Source organism: Sturnira hondurensis, unplaced genomic scaffold, assembly GCF_014824575.4.
Source record: "Sturnira hondurensis isolate 20B ecotype Veracruz unplaced genomic scaffold, ASM1482457v3 Scaffold0020237, whole genome shotgun sequence".
In the NCBI taxonomy this organism is placed as follows: Eukaryota; Metazoa; Chordata; class Mammalia; order Chiroptera; family Phyllostomidae; genus Sturnira; species Sturnira hondurensis.
The window spans coordinates 9,027,313-9,051,296 of record NW_028092868.1 but is presented as its reverse complement, the minus strand read 5'-3'; the positions used below and the strand labels follow the sequence as shown (position 1 = coordinate 9,051,296).

Below are 23,984 nucleotides of genomic sequence, written 5' to 3'. Positions count from 1 at the left end.
CCTCCATAGCACCCCAAACTCACCATTGAAACTCAAATGTATCTTTAGTTCTTGGTAACCACACCTGCCCCCCCAAGAGGCTGAAACCCATGACACTGAAGGACCTCGTGGCAGCTGAACACCTTCAGGGGTCTGACTGGGAAATTTACAGAGTGCCACTGTCGAAGGACCCCCCAGGGGAGCTCCCAGGGGGAGGGCTCAGTGAGTGGGTCCCAGCGAGTTCCCAGTTTCTGTGCACGAGGGGCCCTCATTGAGACTGACTACGGGGGCCTGAGTGAGGATCTGAAGGAGGATGTGCTGATTACCCTGTGGGCGCCCAGGAAGTCCAGGCCCCTGGAAGGGCATCACATACAATCTTCCTGTTAAGGAAACAGTAAGTCTAGAAATACTATACTTTATACTTGTCATGACTACGTTGTATATTAAGTTCACAATGATAAGAAGTCATTAGTCATTGCACATTTAAAAGTGCTTAATGATCATGTGATAAGTCTGTGGCAGGTACCCAGAATCCACAGAATTGGATAGAATAGAATTCATAGGTAGCGATGATAAAGGGAGCAGGGCAATCCCAATAGGCAATGATGGCTCAGCTGGCCAAGGTCAAGGTTTCAGCCTCAACCTAATCACAATGATGTCACAGGAACAGGATATGAGATGTGAACTTCAAGCCCCCTCATCTATCAGCTATGGGTCCAGGTGGAGTTTGGTCCATTTCAATAAGGTCCCACCAGGCTATTGGTCTCTTACCTAGAATTAGGAGGAGCTGGGAGGAAGGGACACAGAGTTTCCACCCAGAAGGCGGAAGCCAGGAAAGCAAACCCCAAACTAGGGCCCCAGATGCTGGAGCCACATGGAGCAGGAGGCCCAGGTCTGGGAGAAAGGGCTGAAAACGAAAAGTGGACCAAGCGAAATGGGAGGCTGGCTGGAGACAGATCACAGGTGCAGGCCAGGCCCTCACCAGCTTATTGCAGAAAACAGAGTCCGCTGCCTAAGGTCAGTGAGACCTGGCTTAGAGTCCCAGCCTTAAGTCACCACTAGGGTGATCTTGGGCAAAGTGCTTCATCTCACTGAATGAAGTAAAAGAAACCTGCTCTCTAAATGTTTAAAAGTTAAATGCCTTAAAGCAAATCTTCAAAACTACCTGTAAAATTAAGAGACGAAGACGAATTGTAATTAATACACATCCACATTTGAGAGAAAAATTATTTAAATAAAGCTGAAATATGACCCTGGCTGGTGTAGCTCAGTGGATTGAACACGGGCCTGTGAAGCAAAGGGTCACTGGTGCGATTCCCAGTCAGGGCACGTGCCTGGGCTGCAGGCCAGGTCCCCAGTAGGGGGCGTGTGAGAGGCAACCACACATTGATGCTTCTCTCCCACTCTTTCTCCTTCCCTTCCCCTCTCTCTAAAAATAAATAAATATTTTTTATTGCAAATAAATAAATAAATAAAGCTAAAATATGTAGTTACTTAATAGTTCATTAAATTTTAAGCAACTATATTTTGAAAGTGAAAGTATTCACCAGCCTAGTGTTTAACGTCCATTTACGGCCAATATAAAGGATCGATGGCCTGGTTCACGCACATTATGTCTAGCTACGCGTAAACAAGACTAAGAAAACATGCGTTGTTTACAATGGTAAACATTGCTCAGCTACCACATGCAAGTGTTGTGAACACCGCAGGGACGCGTGAGAGCCTCGGGAACCAGGAATTATAACACAAAGGGGGAAGCAGGAAAGGGCGGCCTGCCGCTCCCCACCGGAAATGACACTTTGTCATACAAGAATGCTGTGTATTCGTGCCGGGAGGAGGGGTTTGACCAGTCAGTGTGTCTTTTCTCCCGTCTAAGTATTTCTACAGAACACAACCGTCTCCACTAGCTCTGAGGCCAGCAGCCCACAAACCTCCAGGACAGGCAGAGCCGTCATCTCCAGTTGCCAGGACACAGGACAAAAGCTTTGGAGGAGCCTTTCCCGGGGGACCGTGGTTGGAGCCAGTGACCTCCTACAGTGGGGGGCGGGGCTTGGGCTTATGGGGCTGAGCCCTGGATCCTCAGTGACAGAGGGGCCCTTGCATTCTTTCATAGATCGGGTTTGGAGGACCCTAACATGCAGGGCTCCTCTCACCCAGACCTAAGAGTGTTCCTGGGCGCGTGGAAAACTCCCCCAGTGGAAAACTGATTACCGAAAAATCATCCCCACTCCCTTTGTAGAAACCACCTCTGGAGGAAGGGCCCATCATGGGCACAGGCATCTACAACTGAAACGACTTGTTGGTACAGTGCTCCTGTTAGATAGGGCAAGGGTCTCCAGGTCCGGCGGCTCTTCTTCCAAATGCAGTTCCAGCTAAGTGTTAAAATGTAGCACAGTATTTTGCAGATGCAGCTGTAAACAGGTTGAGCTTGACAGGGACTCGCTGGATAAATGTAGCCAACTACAAAGGAGATATCAACATGTAATTAACCAAAGAGTGTATGTAAGCAATGGCCAAGCCGCCCTTCCGGGAGGGAGACAGAGCTACCTGGAGACAAGCACCTGTTGTTCTTGAATGGGACACCCCACGCGGGGAACCCCTTGACCCCACGCGGGCAACCCCTTGAGTGTGGTAACACTCCTACCCAAAGCAGTCCTAAAGCAGCCTCTGTGAGGGCCTTTATCTTACAAATAAGATTTACCTGCACTTCCCACTCTGTTGTATTTCAAGGGTAATACATGCTTAATGTGCCAAATAAACAGTTACATTGAATATGTTTCCCCAGTTACTCCCACCATCCTGTTGAGGTGTCCTGGGAGAGAGCACTGGGCCAGGACCGTGGTTCACACCCCTGGGCAGCACAGGCCCAAGGGCAGGCCCACCTGTGTGCGCGGTCACGCTGTGACACTGCACTTGGCTTGTGCACCGACCTCCCAGGCTTGACTTGGGGACCCAGGGTGTTGGGGTGTTAAGAGTTCTTTTTGCTACGTGACACTCATCACATCTCTCACTTGCAGAATCTAAGTACGAAAGGCCCCACAGACTCTTCTCGTCCTTGAATCTGGGACATGGGAGGTTTGGGAAATGTTGGTCTCAAGGCCTCTTAATTGGTCAGGACAGCAGCCTCGGTGGGCGTTTCTTGGTGCCACTTCTCAGGGTCGATGGGGACACTGAATAAAAATGAAAAAAGATTAGATGTCACAGGCTTACAATGCACATCAAGACCGCAGCATCGGCTCTGCCCTGGTTGTGCAGAGAAGAGAGAACTGGGATGTTTCAGACCCTCACCGCTCTGCCGTGACTGGGTCTCTAAAACAAAGCAATTTGGGACTAAAGGAAGCTATTTTACGTGGCCAGAAGTCCTTAAGGAAGTACAGCAGGGACACTGTAAAATTCTCTGGGGACACAAACAACAGCAACAGGGAGCTAGTCATGTGCTTGGGTTAAGCCCCAGCCAAAGGTGGTATAAAAGGGCTCCCCAAGCAGGAGGGGCATCAGACCTCCCTCACCTCCTGAGTCTCTCTGCTCGCCTCTCCTGAGTCCTCTCTACTAACACCATGGGGTGCTGTGGCTGTGGTGGTCGCTGTGGTGGCGGCTGTGGTGGCTGTGGTGGCTGTGGCGGTGGCTGTGGTGGCTGTGGTGGCTGTGGTGGCTGTGGCGGCTGTGGCGGCTGCACCACCTGCAGAACCTACCGGGTCGGCTGCTGCTCTCGCTGCTGCCCCTGCTGCTGTGGCTGCTGTGGGGGCTGCTGCAGCGTCCCCGTGGTCTGCTGCTGCCGCCGCTCCTGTGGCTGCGGCTCGTGTGGCTGCGGCTCGTGTGGCTGTGGCTGTGGCTGCGGGAAGGGCTGCTGTCAGCAGAAGTGCTGCTGTCAGAAGTGCTGCTGCCAGAGGCAGTGCTGCTGCTAGGCGGCCGGCCCGGCCTCCGGGCAGGTGCTGCAGGGGGGCCAAGCTCACTTCTGGGCTTAGATGTTCAGACCTGCTGAACTTCCATCTCTCTGGTTCACCCGAATGTCACACTTGTGATTGAACAGAAGGACACCTGATTCGAAGTCAGAGGTTCCAAATGCAAGTCCATGCTGTGCCAGAACAGCCCAACAATGAATAAGTCACTTTAGCTTCCCAGAGTTGTATTGCCTTCCTGACTCATCTGTAAGATAATAAGCTTGAGCTAAGAAATCTCTAAGGACATTTATAGCTTTAGTGGTATAGGAAACTAATGAGTTCTCAAGTTTAAATTCATAGGTTCTCTACCCTATAGACTCGTTTATGTAACCTGGCTGAAGTGGGCATTTGTGTGTGTGTGTGTGTGTGTGTGTGTGTACACGCACAGTATTTATAAAGTATATATAAACATCTCTCAACCCAACCTGGTCTATCCATCTAAATTTGTACCACAACCAAAACAGGCCACAGCTTGCGGAAATCCACGTTAATGAGCTCAGTGGAATGAAGGAATGCTTTTTAATGTGCGGCCTCCTTTTGATACGTTTGCTGTCTGTGGAATTCCTGCACGCCTGCCACTACGGTCATTGCTTATATACTGTGTATTTCTCCCTGTTTCAGCGTTCTCTAACTTTCTTGAATACAATTTCTGAATAAAACACCAGAAAAAAACCCCTGGAATTTCACTGTCCGTGGTTTGATTTGTTTTCGATGTCATTTTGAGAAGGGGTGGGAATGATGGAATTCAGGTTTGTCAGTATGCGGCAGCCTTCGGGAGGTTCTGAGGTGAATGGCAGACGATACACCGGGTTTCCTGGGGCAGAGCTCCCTGCTGTGACAAACTGACCTGGAGTGTACAGCGACCTAACACAATAGACATTGGTGTCCTGTTGATGTCCCTCACCTGGAGCTGCTCTGGGTGGGCAGAAGGGGTTGGGGAGCCGCCCTCCCTCCAGTCACTCAGGAATCTAGGTCGATGGGTACTTTCAGCACACGACTTCCAAGGTAGCTTCGTTGTCCCCAAAATGTAAGTGGAAAAGAAGAGCCTGGACAACACCCATGGCTTCTTAAGATCCTTAGCTTGAAAGTGACACAGCTTATTTCCCTCACTTCCTATTGGTTAGCAGTAGTCACACAGCCCAGCCCAAATGCATGGGGACTGGGGAACGCAGTGTGTGACCGGCTGATACCCCCAACAGTTCTTTATTGTGCAAGGTAAAAGCGTGGATATTGCTGGGCAGTTAGCCTACGTTCTAAGAAAACCTTCAGCTAATTTGCCTGGAGTATGTTAGGAAGAGGACGCCAGACAGAGAGACATGGATGGGTGTTCCACACCCATTCGTATCATGTGAATCACCCTGGGGTGGTTACCCAGGGTGCTGTGGTGCACACTGGGTGCGTGGGTGGAGCTCCCGTAGGGTCACATGCATCTTTCTTGGGGTGGGGCCTCCGAGCCTGAGCGGAAGGTGGAGGACCGGCCTTCTCCTGTAGACTGAGGGAGGAAATGTGGTCCCTGGGGTTTGATACAAGGCCCACTGCTCCCAGGGCGGTTATGTGCGGGGAGCTAGGAGTGGGGGAGAGGATAAAACCGGGTGCTTCTGCATCACCTCCGGATTTCGCCAGTGGCATAAATGCGACGTGGCTGGGACTCCATTCTCTCTCACACACTCAGTCTCTCCTATGGCTTAAAGGAAGACATTTTTCTAATACTCTTGGAGTGTTCTCATGTGAACTAAACAGGTCCTTTAAACTTGTTTTTAAAATGTTACATGTCATTCTAGACATGCAAGTCTAAATATCTGGACATTTGAGACATGTAAGAAATACAAACATAACTGAAATTATTTTAGAAGACTCTGTTACATGGTGATCCCAGATAATCTAGAGAAAAATTTGTTCATGCAGTTTAAACGAGCTCACTACGGTGAATTGTCTTGCTCAATATCTATTTTGATGTCCTTCTTGTTTCTCTTTCTGTTGGGCAGAAGCTGGATTGATTGTGAACTACATTTCCCAGAATACCCTCCATCTAAGGTCTGGACATCACAACAATTATATGGATCCTTGAGAAATACGGAAGACAGAAATGAGGTGCAGGGCCTCTTTCTGCTCCTTTTGTCTGTTGCTGTTAAGGAAGACTGGGGCTATTGAATTTTCTGTACAGCAATGGTGTTCCTGTGTCCATTGGTTCTGTGAAAGTGAAGGACCCGATGCAGTGGCAAGCAGAAGTCAAGTGCAGGGTCCCAGAGCCCAGTCACTAGCCCTGAGTGCGTGTAGGGGCAGGAGCAGCAGCAGCGGCACTGGCTTCCTGGACTGTAGCTGCAGTGGTGTGTGCTTGAACTTGACCATTCCAGAGGTGGCTTCTTAGTTTCCCCGACTTTTTGGCTCCTGCAGAGGAAGCAGCTGCCCTGGCCCCTTCAACATTCATGTCCTGTAAGGCATTCCTAGGGGCCGGCCTAGAGCCTGCCCTACCAGGCCCCCTAACAGTTTGGTGCACCTAACGCCTCAATTACATCTCTTCCTGCTTGACGTAGGAAGAAGGGTTTCGGTCTTCTGCAAGCGACAGCGGTACAGAAAATACCCTTCTGACCATCCTTTTGTGTCCGATTCTAGCCACCTCCAAAGCTGAGAGGAATCCTACTTCCCTGCCCCTCTTCAGGGAATCCTCCCTCTTTCCTGAAGTCCTCTTGCTGCTTTAGTGTGGCATTGGACATGTTGTCTGTACGCGTTTCTATCCTGGATAGAATACTGGTTTCAGTAACTCTCAGTTCTAGCATCTTCGTTCACAGGTAGAAACCCACTCATAGTAGCACACGAGGGGTAACTCATTATAAGAATATAAAGGCATCTCACAGAAAACAAGGGCAGGACCTGCAGTCAGTAGGTGTCTACCTGGGGTTACCTACTCCGTGGGGTAGAAATTGAAGAGTAGAAAGCCTTCGAGCAACCAGCCAGCTCTCCTTTCTCTGCTTCCTCTAAAGCCCTCGCACTTCTTCCTGCACACCTGCGTCTTCTCCGACTCCCTTTTTGCACACTGACTCCTCTGTTTCTCTTGGCACAGCTCACTCATTCATATGCTATGGTAGAGACTGCAGGTTGCCTACCCAGGACCCTCCATCTCTTCCCCCTCCCCCTCCATTTTAACTGGGCACACATCACTTGAAATAAATACATTGTTCTCAGACTTCCTTGCAGTTAAATGTTGTCACATGGCTGCCTCGCAGCCACTGAGATGGCTCTTTAGAAGGAAGAGGGTAGGCCTTTCTCCCCCTTCATCCTTCTGAGTGGAGAGTGGGCATTACAGTTGGAGCTCTGGCCACCCTGTTTTGGTCCTGAGTATGAAGAGATTAAAAAGATAGTGGGTCCAGGAACTGGAGTGATCCTTGAGGCCGTGGAGCTATCATTCAGGCTCTTGGGTGTCTCCCTCCAGGTTTCTTGTGTGTGAAGGACTACATTCCTACCTTCTCTAAGCCATTTCCATTTTGAATTTCTCTTCGCATGCAGCTACAGCCCAATCCTAACTGGTACACCTGTCCCCCATTTCATGTGTCAGAGCGAATAACTAGTGTCTCTTTTCTAAGCCCTAGGGAGAGCGTGGAAGAGCTGGCTTCTGCAGCCACCTGTATACAAACGAAATACAGGTCTACTCACGTAAGGGGTTGTCTTCACAAGAGACACAGGGGTTGCAAAGCTACCTCAAAAGTTGTCGACGATACTCCTTCTCTTCAGTTATAAGCTAATTCCCTTTTCAGCTTTATTCTTAAATAGCATTCCTTTCAGAAAGTATAGACTGTGTTTCTACATTTTCACTCGGTTCTTTGGAGACTTCCTCTTAGTCACAAGTGGGAAGAAGTACCCAGCCCAAGTGGAAATCAGTCGCATTTTGACCTCTAACAAAGCATGCCGCTTGCTAGTTTTGTCTTCCAGCAAAGAGTCTAGAAGTCAGACTTCACTCTCAGAGTTGGTTGGAGTCCAAGCAGTTCAGGTCCCTAGAAATAAACTGATATCTAAACAGTTCTTTAATTCAACACCTTACAAAGGAAAAGGATGTACATTTGCAGACCCGCCTTCTAAATAGGCAACTACCTCTTCACATGCAGAGTTTATCTGTTATAACATTATAAACTACTTAATCATAAAACTTCTAGAACCCATCAGGAGGGTGACTTTTACTTAACTTTTATAAAACAAATACCTGACTGTTCTAGAAACCTCACCATGCAGGAGTGTACAGGTCATAGAGTAGAAGCGTCTCCCTTCTCTTAGTCCACTGTAGGGTTCCATGAGGGTGTTCTTTCAGTCATTTTCAGTGTTGTATGTGCTATGAGGGTGGGTGCAGTATTTTGAACCCATTGGGTACAGACAGTCATTTTTTGCTCAGACTCCAAACTAGGGCTAATAGATCAAGGTCCATTACCAGACATAGTATAACACGACATGTTATACATGACTAGTATAACACGGTTACTTTGCTCTCCAGCTTCTGCAGGTTGGGGTGCTACCCTCTAAGCCCATTCCACCTGAGCGTATGGGTGGACTCCACTTCTCATTCATTCATTCATTCATTCATCATTCTGAACAGCATTTGCTGAATCCGTGCTCTGGACTGGGAATTGCACAGAAGTAGAAGGAAGACCTGGTAGATTCGAGTTGCCTCTGGATCAATGTTGGTTTGCATTTCATCCCCTGCTTGAACTCAAGTGTTACTGAGTGACTCATTTGCCCAACACGATGTGAACAGAAGTGATGGGGGCTCTTCTGAACAGCAATGTTCAGACTCAGACTGTGGCTTACCACATGTTTTCACTCTCCCTCCAGGACTGTGGGAGCCAGAATGGAGAGGACTGCTGCCTCTGTGAGCATGGGACACTCATTAACCCCTGGGAGCAGAGCCACCATATCCACCGCCATTAGCACAAATGACAACTTTGTGTTTCAAAGCCTATCCCACTGACAGGTTTTTTTCTGGAGAAGCTCAAGAACTAGTAGAAAGACAATAGGGAAGCTTGGTCAAAAGAGCCATGGCCAGTGTGGCTGAGTTACTTGGGTGTTGTCCCACAAACTAGGAGGCCACAGATTTGATTTTCAGTCAGGTCATATGCCTGAATTGTGGGTTTGGTTCCTGGTCGGGGTGTGGATGAAAGGCAACGAATTGATGTCTCTCTCTCACATCGATGTTTTGCTCCCTCTCTTTCTCCCTCTCTCCCTAAAAAAAGTGTTCGGAGAAAATAGAACGTGATGATCTCTCCCCTGGTGTCTCCCCTGTCCCTCTGTTTCATTCTGGCCTCCACACTGGAGCACTGGGAATCTAGTAGCGTTAATTGAACCTCACACAAGTCTTAACTGGGTCACCTCTAAGTCTACAAGACTGGGATAACATAACATCAAAAATTCTTAAATTTTGTGTGTTCCCCAAACTTTGACTAATCAAGAACATTTGTAGCAGAGGAAGTATTATTTTGCAATCTCATTTTTTTGTTAGACAATTTCAAAGTAAGGAATTTCAATAGGTGGCAATAATGTCAATATAACAGAAAAAAATAGTGTATAGTAACTGGATATTTTGCCTTCATTTTCATAAGCTACACTAGTAAAAATATGTTAGAGAAGCATCTCTTAAACCTGTTCTTCTTTGTTCGTAGCTTTTCTGCCTGCCTATTTTTGTGCATAAGTTTGCCTAACAGAAACTGGAGACTTTTCCCCACCTTCCTTTCCCCACCTCACATAATGACTTATCCGTATTTCCTGTTCCCATAATAATGTGCTTCCCTCTTGGACTCTGAACGAATTCCCCAAATTAATTTTTATGCATGCTAATCTTTAACTAGGGTAGAAGGCTCAGGGTACAAGGCACTACAGTGCCACACAAAGAGCCACTTTAAGAGCATTTCTCACCCAACCGGCGGTGACCATGACTTGCTTTGAAGGATGGACATCCTGCAATGGATTCAGCCTCCTGGTTCTGCTTCTGCTGGGAGTAATCATCAATGTAATACCTCTAATTGTCAACAGAATCGATGAAGGCAAATTTTTTCAAAACCCCATCTCTTGCTATGAGTGGTGGTTCCCGGGAATTATAGGAGGAGGTTTGTTGGTGAGTAACATTTATCTGACTTGATGTGGAGAAAGCCCTACTTTTCCAAACTTCTAATGACCATCTTGCAGTCTTACTGTGATCTGCTTTGACTTAGAATACAGTGACAGTATATATATATTGGTTATCAGTGAGAAATGACAACTTAAGTAAATTAAATATGTGGTACAGGCTAGGGAGCTTGGGCAAAAACAAATTAAATGGATGAAAGTTGGTTGGGTTATTACCCATCACATTTCTTTACATGTAGGGGTGCTTCTTCAAGGTTTATGGTTAGTGTTAGGGACTTTTGAATTAATTCCCTCAAATTTCCTCCACCAATACCGTGCTCAAGGACTCACAGGGAAGACGACAGGTGTGGGAGGTGCTCAGTCAGAATGGGAAGAAACGTCCCATGCAGGATGGACATGCAGGGTGAGCACAATTGCATGGCATGAATATGATGTCGCCTGGGCCAAAGGGAGTCACCCTAAGGGACCTGGGACCTGAACCCCTGTCTCTGGGACCCCTGTGCCCTCCTGACTCGATGTTACACTTGGCCCAGGGCATTGTGGTGCTCGTTTCACACCAGATCCTATGATTATTAGGAGCCCATCTGTGTCGACATCTGCGGCAGAGCGGTGTCTGTGGTGCAGAACTCCCCAGGGTGCCTGGTCATGAGTCACCCGAGGCTCCTGTAGTGCATTTACAGACCTGCTCGTGGGAATTCTGATGAAGCAGGCCTGGTAGGGCCCACCTGTGTAGAGGAGTAGATACTGTTTTTCGACCTGGCGGAGTCTCTCAGCTCTCGTTCTGTCTCTAATACACTACTGTCTGCAAGTCATTGATCCTATGATTTTGTTTCCATCTTCATAAAATGGGGGCATAGAATTTGAAGTTTGGGAACTCGGCATTCAGGAGGCTTGCTTTTGTTCCTTCTTCCACTGAGGCCCTGACTGACGGGGTCTGGTGAACGTCAGAGGAAGGCGCTTTTGTGTAGACGCGTGCAGTGTGTGCGTGACAGCTTCTGTCATCTCTGGTTTAGAGATCTGGACACATGAAGGCCATTCTTAAAGAAACCTTGGACACAGTTTTCAGCCTGCGTCCTCAATCCTTAAGGACAATCAGTTACCACTGCTAGTCTGACCCCCGGACGCACATGAAAACACTCTTGAGTCATTGTGTATTAAACTTTGGGTAACTTTTGTTTTCTGGAAGGCACACTGGACTTGAGATCGCAGGGGCATCAAAAAGCCACGTGCGGAAGCGTCCCCCAAAGCCGATGGCTTCTTTCCCTTTAACACTGTGAGCCAGGTATTCACCTGCTTTAGGTCGAGAGAGCGCCTTAAAGGACAAGCTCTGGAAAGCTCTGGGCTAATTCTTCAAATAGCCACGAAAGTCCTCTTCCAGGCTGAGAGCGAGCACAAGTGCCCAACAAAGTGATGCAACTGCAAATCTCTGTGTCTGTTTCAGCCCTTCTGAAGGCTTCTCTCTGTGCTGAACAGTGTGCGCTTCCTCCGCATCAACTTGCACCCGAAGCCAGGAGCAGCTGGCCAAGGCTTATCCACAGTGGTAATTTCCAGGAGGCTCCTAAAAGTGCCTATGTTAAAGCCCATTCAGAATATCTCGAGTAGCTTTAGATATTAATTGACTCTACCACAAAGCCCATCACCATAAAAAAAAAATCTTGCTAGTATTAAAGGAGCCAGAGGTGATGATGGCCCCATACATTCCGTGTATTCATCTTTTGGGGAGCAGGGGCAGAGGAGAAAGACACAGAGAGAGACCACTGTGAAGGGCCAACTCCTGGGTTCGTGCTTTACACTGTGATCTCATTTAATCTCTACAATCATCGGGCTGAGTAGATATTATCAACCGTATTCTAACAAACAAACAGAAGGTTAGGGACATTAACGACGTCACAGAATGGTTGTAAAACCCAATTCCAGATTCATCTGACTCCAGGGTTGTTGTCCACCCATATTTGCACCATAATCCACAACCTGCACCCATAATCCACACCCATATTTGCACCATAATCCACAACACCTGCATCAGGCTGACGGACAGGGGAGGTGCAATCCATGACTCAGTCCGTACACTGAAGTGACCAGGAAACCGAAGCACAGAAAGGTTTCATGAGCCTGTGAGATGGTGTCAGAGAGCCTGGACTTCCTTGTTCAGAGACTAGATTTCCTTCATTGCCTTCAATAAACATGAACGAAGAGTATTACACAAGGCTATCCTATCTGACTCAGTATGGCAGAATGTTATCAAAGCATCCAATGACTCTTTGAAAAGTTCATTAGGTACTTTACAGATTGAACTTCACCCTCGAGACTAGGCTCACATGCAGATAGGTGGGTGGTAGGAGGGCTCCCAATACAGGTGTATTTTCACAGTTCTCAGCTATACATGTCGAGGGCTCTCTGTATAATGTGGGGGGAATAACTTCAAAGAGAATTCTGTCCTGTCCAACATGTCAAAATCCTCACTAGTGCAAAACACCGAAGTCTCACTATACTTGTAAATACACAGAAAAGCTAATAAGGAAGCAATCACTGTCTGTGATAAGCACTTTTGCCATAGTTCTTGAAATCCTTCCAAAATTGTGTTCGCATTGTAAGCTGGTGTTGCTTCAAAAACAGACTTTGCAGGAAGTAGTAAAGAATATCGGTGGGACTGGTGACCGTAAAATGCACTCGCGCAGTGTTTCTTGGATGCGCCCGCCGCAGAGGTCAGCCTTTTCATCTTCTGAAATCACGACTGAGTGTTATAAAATTATCCTCAACTATTTTATGCTAAATGAAAAAATCAACAGATACTACTTTTCCTAGCACTAAAAGGGGGCTTAAAATGTTTCTTCTAAAAAAATACAGGGGTGGGCAAAGTAGAGTTACAGTTGTAATACAAATCAATAATACAATTAATGAATAATAATATAAGAATAAACTGTTTCACATGCTCACCACTGTAAACCTACTTTCCCTACCCCTGCACTAAGGCCATTTTATGCAACTTAATCGATCTTAAGTCTGACCTTCGTCACGCTTATTATTCACTGAGTTCTCTTACGACACAATGTAATTTTATCACTCATTAAAGCGTTAGAAGAAACCGTTGCATGTTCAACCAATTAGACATCTGTATAACAAGCGTTTGCATCATAAGTTTTCCTGTGTGTGGTGAGGTCTGGCTCTCCTGTGCCAGTCCTCGGAGGATTCTCCTAAAAGTCTGGATTCTGCCACTGACTTTCAGTGGCCTACGGCTCCTCCGGACTTCGTTTGTAAGCCATACACCTTCCTTCTGAAAGTGATTAAAAGTGCGTGAGGGTTTCTGTAAGGAAGAAGGAACAACGCTGCTTCTTTACAGAAACAAGTGACTATCGAGACTCAGTTTCACAAAAGCTCTCACGCACTCGGATGGGCAGAGGATTGGCAGGGAAGGGGTATCCTCCCAGCGACTCATTCTGACCGATTATCTGGAAGATTTATAATTCAGCCACGCATACACCTACACACTTTCTCACATGTTAATGTCTATCCATTAAAGAGCCCCTCCCGTTTCTAAAGCTCTGAATGGGCAAAACAGTCAGAAAACAGTGAGTTAAGACATAACAAAGATGTGTTAGCAGGCCACGAAGCAACCGGGTGGGGGTTCACATCAGTTATTGTTACTTTATAAAACCCCCTTGCAAGGGAAGGGAACTATAGAAGTAAATATTCAGCATCTCTGAAAGAAATTAATCTTAAAGAAAGTCAGCAGAGTTTAATATACATCAATAAGTAAAATGGAACGATATGTCCATGTAAGCTGTCGTTTAATGCTGCTTTTTCTTCTAAGAGATTCATTAATTTTCTAAATCAGCGGTTGACAAATTTTTGTCTGTAAAAAAGAAGATCACGAATATTTTAGACTTTGAGAGCCAGAGAATCTCTCTCATGGCTATTCAACGGCACTGCTGGTGTGAGAGCGCAGCCATAGATAGTATAAATGAATGGGCATGGCTGTGTTCTAATAAAACTTTATTTATGACAAACAAGGGGTGGGCCACAGTTTGCCAGTTCCTGTGCTAAATGATTTGTTCCTTAAGTTCAGAAGGCTGTAGAGCATGTGAGTACCAAACTCCTCCACTTCCTTAAAGACATTCCTCAAACTTCCTATACTTTTCTCATTGTAAAACAAGGGTAATAATGGCACTGACCTTGTAGGACTGTTGAGGCTGGCATAGACCAAAACATGCACAGCCCCTACAACAGTGCCTGGCACGTTGTAAGCACTCCATAAAATGCTAGAAAACAAGAGAGGAAGGAAAGAATTACTCAACGGCAGCTGTGCTGGAGTGGCGAAAGATCCTGATGGCTCAAGTTTCTTAAGCGGAAGGAAGTCATTGGCAGTCCACTCTTCAGTGATACAAAACTTTGTCTAGTAAGAATTTCTACTCACAGCTGCTGACTAGATACGACTAAAAATTTAAACCCAAGCCCTAAGAATATGATGTCGTTTCTCACAGCTTCCCTGGGCAACATGAATTTCCCTTGACACAGAATGCAGTATATACAAGATTTCTGAACACTAACATAAAGAAAGGAGGAGAAAGGAGAATGTGGAATCAGAAATACTCCCCAAATCCTAAGCTGGGGCATGAGCGAGAGGGTGGTGGGCCTGAGAGTGAGCGAGAGGAAGGTTACAGTGAGGGAAAGGAGTGGGGATGGAATTCTTCCTCCCCAAAGACAGAACCGCCAGCTTCCTTCCTGGACGCTTGCCACACTCCAGCAGGTTTTGGAAACTTGGGTAGCAGCTGCAGCTTAATGTAACAACAACAACAAAAAGTGAATTTTGGATGGTGCAACCAATTCTTTTAGGAACATTCCTTCCAAAATAAGGAATAAATAACTCACTTGATTTACAATCCAAGTCTCTCTAAAGATGACTCAGAGTCAAGTCGTGTCGGAGGAAGAGTCTGAAGCTGCCCTCCTGGATCCCCCATTCCCCCCCACTCTTTAATCTCTATGGTTGAAATGGGGATCAAAGGTCAAGGGCATTGCCAGATTTCCCTTTCCTTCTCTGGGGTTCCCCCAACTGCTGGTAAACGGATGGCAGAGATTAATGCTTTCACAACTGATGAGAAGTAATAAGACGTATCTTTCCTGTTGATGCAATTTGCAGATCATTCCAGCAACGGCAGCGTCCCTGGCCGCGAGGAAAAGAGCCTGCTGCAACAACAGAGGCGGAGTGAGTTCGGGCGGGTGGCCGGGAGCAAAATGCGGGAGCAGTCCCGGACAGTTACGGCAAAGCCACCCTGGGGCTGTGGTCGCTACCCAATCACTACCCAATCACTGCGTGGCTCTAAGGGCAGGCCCGGGGTCTTCCAAACGTGCTCTGAGGATGATTGCACGATCACACAGAAACTGGAGGCTTCCTGATTTTCCATAAAAGTGCAACTTTGGAACCAGCCTCTCTTCTGTCTTCATTTTCACCTAACGGTCTTCCATCTTCAGTTTCACCTGTCTAAGGATCTTCAGAGGAAGGAGATTCATAAACCACACTGGGGCTGACATTAATTTCATACCACAAACCCCTCGTTATTTTTGTGCTGCACACGAATACTGAAGGGAACCGACCGTATCCTTAGTTCTCCTAAGCATCTGAAAGATTAGTTTGCTAGGCTTGGAATGGTAACTGCTTTTATTTGGTTGAAGAAGATACGAATTATATTTCCAAATATTTACTACATACCTACCAAGAATAAAATTGTCACTAAGTTGAAAGTAATAAAAATTAATACTTATCAACTTTCTGTCAATATCCTCAGGACACATTCAAATATACTATCTGATTTAATTCTCTCAAAACCCTTAAGTGTAAAGGGAATATGACCTATTTTACTGACCAAGACAGTGATTCTCAGAGAGTAACTTGCCAGTGTAGCTCACCTAGTAAACAAATTTTTGTCTGAATTCATTCGACTCCCAAATTCAGAGTCGTTACATTATCGATGTCATGAACAAAGTTACTGATGACTCTGAAGACCCTCGTGATTCTCTAAGGAAGGGCGAGAGATCAATAAATGAGCAGCCACAGTAAATTTCCGGCTGAGCAGGAGGTTTGAAAGCCATGGTTCTCAGTCTGTTCCCTATCATTAGAATCTCTGGGAAGGATCTTAAAAATACCAATGCCAGGCCCAACCCTCCCGCCCAGGGATTCTCTATCAGCATTTTTCAAAAACACCACAGACTATTCTAATGTGCCCCCAGGGGTCATAACCACTGTTTATCTAAATATGTTTAGCTACATATTTAGATCCATATCACACATTTATATTGATAGCAATTAAAATTTTTATTTTTTAAAAATTGTCCTTTTGTCATTTGATTTTTACCCAGGATTATAATTATTTTTGCTGATTGTTTATAGTCTATCTTTGTTCCCAATACATTGTAGGTGTTCAGTAAATCTTAGATTTCAGTTTCCCTCCCTGCACTTCTCTTTTTAAGCCACCATCACTTGGGTCTTGGCTTTGTATTAACTCTGTGTTGTACTCACAACATTCTCGAGAGAGACAGCCTGACGTATTTCTGAATGCCCGAACTTGAAAATATCGGAATACTGAACACAGACTTTTGTCTCGTCGTATTTCCAGTAAGAATCTCTCCCGCCTCCTCCCACCCCCAACACACTCCTACCCTTCGTTACAAAGTTGGTGTCTTCTCAGCAACCATTTCTCTCTCTTCACTGAAGATGCAGCGAGTTGAGAGACCCAGCTACTTGTTCCTGCAGGTGTTGGGTTTGATTCCCTGGCCGAGGATAGAGGGCACCCAAGAATGCTGTTCACGCTCTGTTATTAAGAGCGAGGATGGCTATTAAATCAATCGTTTACCTTCGTTAGGCACAACAGAGAGTTTTTAGCCACTTCGCTCGCCGGCCATGTGCAGACTGAGGTTTAAGTCAGACCTTGTATCTTAGATAGGACCGGAGCCCTGGGAATGAGTTCCTCAACCGAGATGTGCCCCCTAGTTTAGCTGTTCCCACTATTTCCCCGACTTTAAATCTTTCCTGCTCGTTACCTTCCTCCATTTATTGATTTTGTTTCTGGATACTTGGGGATGGCCGAGTCATTGATATGAACCCCAATTCTAAGGGAAATACAGACCTCGGAATAACTTTCTAAAGCCAGGCCGCTCTGTACTGATGAAAAGTCAGAAATAACAGATGGCCGAAATGCAAACTCGGTGGCACTTCTTGATGAGCAAACTCAAGTTACCTGCACAGGCCACGGCGGGGAGGAGAATCGGGGTTTGAATTACACTCCAAACCTGTTGTTCTGCACTTTCCACTGGAAGGAGCGCAGGCTAGTGATTAGACCTCGAGCTCTGGTGTTGACCAGCTGTGAGGCCCTGGCACCTTCTCAAGCTCCCTGAACTGCAGGTTTTTTTTTCACCTATAACATGGGAATAATAGTATCCATCTCTTGGGGCTACTCAAAGGATAGTAAAGCCCGAGTTCCCTTAACACACTGTATTTAAGTAGCCGTTTATTCTGCTTACACACTAAAGGCAGGTGTGAAGAATACAACGTGTGAACCCTCTAGAAGCTGCAGTATTTTCCCACCAAAAGAAGTACTCCTTCCCTTAATCTCTGCAGACCTAAAACAGCTGCAGCTAACACTGACTAATAAAACACTTGACGGAGCAACACAGAGCTTCATTCTGGAAAACACAGTACACACACACCAACTCTCTTTGGGGCTGTACCGCTTTCTATTGCCAAACCTCATGCTTTTTTTTTGTTCTTCTGTGACTCCGATTCATGAAATGGAAGACGCTTAGATACTCACAATGTTTCCCTCTCACAGTGGTGGCATTGCACCAAAATCAGGAGTGGTTTTGCACACCTGCCGCCACCCATTCCACCACCCCCCCCCCGCCCCGCCACGGACATTTGGCAATGTCTGGCAACATTTCTGGTTGCAACAACTGTGTCTGTGTGTGTATGTGTGTGTGTGTGTGTGTGTGTTACTGGCATCTAGTGGATAGAGACCAGGAATGCTGCTAGATATTGGACAACAGACAGGAAACCCCCGACAGCAAAATGCCCAACGCCAGCAGTGCCGAGACTGAGAAAACCTGCTCTCACACCACACTGCTGCTTGACCACTGCAAAATACCGAGCCCTGGCCACTTGCAAGATCGGGGCCAAATCCAGATGGAAGAGTGAGGAGTCGAGAGAGCAGACATCAGAGTGCGGGGAGTCAGGGTCTAGTCAAGGTTCTACAAAGCAGGAAGTACACACACAGAACGGAGGGACCAGGTCCTCGAGGCCAGTTGAAATGGACACAGTTCAGAATTTTCAGAAAGCGTGTGTCTAATCAAATGGCAGAGACGGTGCCCTCTGTCTTTGGTAAGTCCCATCTAATCACACTGCCACCTTAACCCCTAGAGCTCCCAGGTGTCTGGAGCAGGGCAGCAGCAGAAGCTGCTACAGAAACTTGAAACAGGCCGAGAACGTGCGGTGACAGGCGCAAATGCACTGACTTCCTTTTGCAGATGTTTCTCTCCTCATTTCTGAACCTGTTCACCATCTTGGGCTCAGTGTACTGCATGCTGGTTTCGGAGCAGGCGCTTGTGAATGGCCCTCTCATCTGTCACTCTCCAGATAACAGTACGGCCAGTTGTGAATTCTCACCGGAGAAGTTGTGGTGAGTGAGCCGACTTTCACAGACTGCCTCACACAGCAGCTAGTACGTTCTCATACCCGCAGTTGTTATGAATCAAAACCAAAGACGCTCCCGTCACTAACGAATCTGAAGTATAAAATTAGAGATGTCATCCACAGGTGCTGTAGGCACATTCAGTCCTCAGCAGATGACAGTTCATCGCCTACCAGGTGCCAGGTGTCTGGAGGCGACAGAACACACGGCATGCCCACTCTCGGGGTGACAGAGTGTCACAGAATGCGAGCAGTTCCGAGAGTGATCCCGGGCTTGCTGTGAACTGCACGGGGCGATCTCCTATTCCATGAGCTCAAACGCTCGTCTCCCCTATTTGAAATGTCTCGCTGGTGCCCCCAAATGAAAACCCTCTAAGAACCCTCTGTCCTACTACGGAGGAAACCAAAGAAAAATCATCTCGGGGCAGATGTGTCAGCGCGAAAAGTCTCCCATTTCCCACCCTTCCTCCAATGGGTGTAGATCACTTTAATTAGACACATTTAACACGTCTTTTCTGAGTAAAAATGATACCTCTGCTTTAAGAGCAGTGCAACACTGTGGTTTTGCATTAAGAATCAAGCTCCTTCGGGGGTGGGGGGGGGCGCGCTCCTTTATTTTCCCATTTTTAGCAAGTAGAACTCATCTGCATTAATAGGCCAAAACCACATACAGTTGCAAAGAGTCAACCATTTCCGACATAGAAAAAGTTTGAATGAAAAGTTCTATACCTATTAGAGTACATGGACGTGTGCTCAGAAACCCTGGTCCTCACTATAATTTCTGGGCGTGATAATAATTTTAAAAGTACTTTGTGTTTACTCTACTTACTCTTTCCTGGGCACAATGTTGCTTTCTTCTGATGGACAACGAAATTCCCGACTATCCTTCCTTTCATTTTCCTAGGACTTATCCAGAATCCGTGAATCTACAGTGGTTCACCAAAGGACCCTGCATACTTTCAAACAATTTGAACTCTTCCGCTGCGGACCACTGGACAAGCAACCCCTCGCCCTCCGGGGCTAAGGCAGAGAGATACAAGATGATCCATTTCTCCGTATTTGTCAGTCTACTGCTTGTGGGAGGGCTGGAGCTCCTGTTTGGGTTCAGTCAGATACTCGTCGGTTTATTGGGCTGTCTCCTCGGGGTCTCCAAGCGACAGGGTCGGATTGTGTAGTCAGTGGTAACAAAGTGAAAAGATTAGCAGCTTGAATCATCTGAGAATCAGTGGTACATTTAAAGGACATCCTTTTAGAAGTTAGAAGTTCAATAATGGAACATTATCTAGAAAGCTATAGTAATCCTTTCAGTCCAAAAGGTTGTTAAGTTACCTCTCTAGTGATTATAGACAAAGGAACCTTTTACGTGTGAAGTAAACCATGTTGGTAAACACGTAAGTGCTTTCACCTGAAACAGCGAAAATCCTCAGTAGTTGACTTTGGGGAGCAATGAAGACAAGCTCTGAATTTGTTTTGTGCCTTTTCGTACTGTTTGAATTTCAGAACTCTGTATTCTTGTGAGTGGAAAGGAAGGGAGGGAGGGGAAGAAAAATGGGTGGTGGAGGGAGGGAAGACAAGAAGAAACAGAAATTGTCCTGGAAGTAAACATATGGGAACTTTTTCTTACATTTCTCTACTGTTTAGGAAAAAAAGAAAACACAATAAATACCTAACCTAAATGCAATCAAGTTTTAGACTGAATTCCTAGCTGACAGGAAATTCAGGGAAAGAGATATTGAAAACTCTGACAAGTTCTAAAGGTGGGGCAGTAAATACCCAATAGCCTTCTGTTTTCAACAAGAAAATGTGCAGGGGGGAAAAAAGCGGAATGTGTTGAGGAAGCTGTTCTACACTGAGAACAAACAAACGTGGTTCGACCGAGCGTATCATGTGGACCCTGTTGGGAACAATCGGAAACCTGTACAAGGGGTGGGTTAGGTAATATCAAGGGCTTAATGTGATTTTTTATGACTGTTCATGGTTTTATGGTTGTAGAGGGAAATTTCCTTATGTTTTAGAAATGCTTATGTATGTGTTTGGGAGAACATGTCACATTTTTAAAGTACTTCAGCCAAAAATAAAGCAATGGAAAAATGTTAAATTGTTATTTTAGGTTACAGGTATATATAGTGAGTCATTATACTCTTTTCCTGTGTTTGCATGTTCACAGTAATTTTAAAAACTATAAATACCTAGAAAAATATCAGTCTCTCAAAAGCCGGTTTCTATGTATAACAATCTTTAAAAGACAGGATATTGAAACAGCATGTTTACCATATTAAAATGATATAAAACACAGACTAAAACCTACAATTTTCTGAGTGTGATTATCCCTGCATTTTACTTCACTTACTTATGTTTGTTGGGCTTAAGGTTCTAGAAATAACTTAGAAAACTTACATTGCAGCTGCCCCTAAGAATTAGTAACATCAAGTACTTCTAACCATTTTTTTCCTGGATCCATTTACTGTATAAAGACCTCCCCATGCCAACTAGTTCTTATCCACTGATTCACCAGCTCCTTCTACTCCAGGGTAGCAAGGCCTCTCCTCTACCCAGGCCCTTGACCCCTCGACNCTCCTCTACCCAGGCCCTGGACCCCTCGACCCCTCGACCCCTCAACCCCTCGACCCCCCCCCCCCGTCCCCCTACAGGCTAAGCTCTGCCAAGTCTTCTTTATCCTCCAGACTCAAGCACAAAGGGTGTTTTTTCCGCGGAGGCCTTCCCTAACCACCGGGTGAAAAGCAGGGGTCCTTCTCTGCCCTGGAGCAACTCTCCTCTACAGTGCTCGCCATGATGGGGGTGGCAGATCGATTTGTGCTGGAGTCTTAAATTCCCTGCTCCTGTAAGACCATAAGCCCCATAGGTACCGGGATATGTTTTCCTTGTTACCTCCTGGTACATTCAGTACCAAGTACAGTGCCTGATGCAAAGCAGGGCCAGCAGAAACCGTCTGTCTGAATGAATGCATCCCGTCTTCGGTGCTTAGCTCGTAGCGAAGACTCAACGCTTGTTAAATGAATGCTGAATTGTGCACAGCCATACAATTAAAACACAAGTAAAATACCACGACAGCTCCCTGTACGTAACTGGACAATACAATCGTCTCATCGCCCTTGGTGGCCCTGCTCTCTAGAGGGTCGTGAAGAGACAGCCTTAAGCCTCCCGTTTCCAAGGGCAGAAGAAAGGTTGGCTCCACAGCAGCACGACCGGCTGAAATAGCTATGGTTTCCTTGTAATTCCAGCCTTGGGAAAACTGCTGACATGAGTTCGATCCCTGAAAGCCTATGGGCTGCCTGAGGTTCGGCATCTTCAGGGGATGCGCCATCTTTGTCTGCTCTGGCACCTAAACTTATGGGTGCATATTTGTAGTCAGACACACAATGTACTTGGTCATTTATGAAGCTGTTACGATTCCTCCCTTCCACTCCCCAGTTCAGTTTTTGGAATCGGTACACTTTTATATTTTCACTGTATCTACCATGTGAAACACTCTCTCCTCCCCCATCTTCCTTTTGCCATTATCTCAAGTTGCACTTCTTCAGTGAAACTCTTTTCATCATCCTGTGATTCCATAATACACCTTATTCCCACCTTCCCCCACCAATCTGTTGATTCTCTGACAAGCGACCAGGGCCGGTGGCCATCTGCTGCGGCCTCTCAGCACAACGGGTCGGTGCTGTGCACACACGAGCCTCTACTCATGGGCGTAACAGATCACGCCTGACACTGACACAGGAAGGACTGTCCTGGTAAATTAAAGCTCCCCAAAATGGAGGCCCCCAAAACAGTTAAATTTCAATGTCTGTTAAGAAGCCACAAAACAGACATTCATGCAGAAGAGGGAAGACCTTCTGAAACTGCTACTTGGATAAAATTATCCCTCACAGCGCAAATGCCTCAACAAGTACCCCATGGGGCCGAGAGCAGAAGCGAGCCTTTGAATGCAGTTCTGAACGCAGTGCGCGGACACATGAGCTCCACTGGGCTGGACGGCACCGCCACAGGCCCAAGGGTGTCCTTGGCTCCCACATTCCCTGCACCCGGAAAGTCTCTGCTGGCTAAAATCCCATTTGTTTTTCAAGGTTGAGCTCCAATACCTGAGAAGCATTTCCTATCTCCACCCAGACTGAATTTGTTTCCCTCAACTCCAAAACCGCCTTCTTCCTGTGATGGCCATCTAGAGCCATCTAGAGCAGGGAGGCAACCTAACCAAGTGTGGCTTTGAAGTTGGAGTCAAGCTCTTGCTGCAGGTGTGTAACACGGGGAACAAGGTTTTTTGTGCTGATTTACCCTCTCCCTCCCGGAGTCGTCTTTGGGGCCCCAGCTTCCCAGAGGAGTCTCCTGTGACAGGAGTCCGAGACAGGGAACTGTTTCCCGTCGCCTCGACAGTCATTAAGCGAGAAAGTTCTACGTGGCCAGTGTTTGGAAAAAAATCAACCTGAAGAAAATAGCTTTTGTGTTTGCTCATCTCCCAAAATTCCTACTTTCATTTCATTTGTGGCCTTTCTGGAATCCTCTTCATGCTTGTCCAACCAAACAGGTACTAGTCTTATCCACTGTTTTTATAATTTTTGTACTTTCAGTTGGGTCATTCACAGAAATTACCCTGTGAGATATATGGCTATAATTAATTACATCGTTAGGATATCACACAAGTCAGAAGACTTGCATTTATAAAAAGAAAAAACAGAAGGCCTTAGCTGGTGTGGCTCAGTGGACTGCACACCAACCTACGAACTAAAAAGTCACGGTTCAATTTCCAGCCAGGGCACATGCCTGGATTGCAGACTGGTTTCCCAGTTGCGGGGGTGCAGGAGGCTACCCATTGATGTGTCTCTCTCACTGATATTTCTCTCCCTCGCTTCCACCTTCCCTTCCCCTCTCTCTAAAAATAAATTCCAAAAATCTTTTAAAAAAAGGCCATGAAACTCATGATAAACCCAGGGAAGTGAAGGAAGAGTTCCTTCCTCCAAGGATTTTTTTGACTTGAAGGATGCGGGAGAACAAGACTAGTGTTAAATCTACCTGTATGTAAGAAATTTCCCTCACCTGCCTTTCCCCCAAATTCACTGCCTTAGAAGATATTGAAGCTGTGTGGAGGATACTACACCTCACTCAAATTCTATCAGGTTTTGAACCAAAATAAGAAAAAAAGTTTCAGAACTGAGGGCTTCCAGGACTTGCTTCCTTGATACATTTTGTTCTCAGGAGACTTCGTAGATGAGCTAAACACTCCAATGGGAAAAGCACATGCAGCTCAAGGCATTTTCATCACTGTAGAT

At 46.3% G+C, this 23,984-nt stretch overlaps 1 protein-coding gene across 1 annotated transcript; it reads left to right on the top strand.

The window, feature by feature from the left end:
* The first annotated feature begins 9,784 nt into the window (after positions 1–9,784).
* Positions 9,785–20,223, top strand: TM4SF20 (transmembrane 4 L six family member 20). Its single transcript, XM_037029293.1, has 4 exons — positions 9,785–10,014; positions 15,163–15,228; positions 18,540–18,691; positions 19,607–20,223. The coding sequence occupies exons 1-4, from the start codon at positions 9,832–9,834 to the stop codon at positions 19,875–19,877; spliced, it is 672 nt and encodes a 223-aa protein (XP_036885188.1). The 5' UTR covers positions 9,785–9,831; the 3' UTR covers positions 19,878–20,223.
* The last annotated feature ends 3,761 nt before the right edge of the window (positions 20,224–23,984 follow it).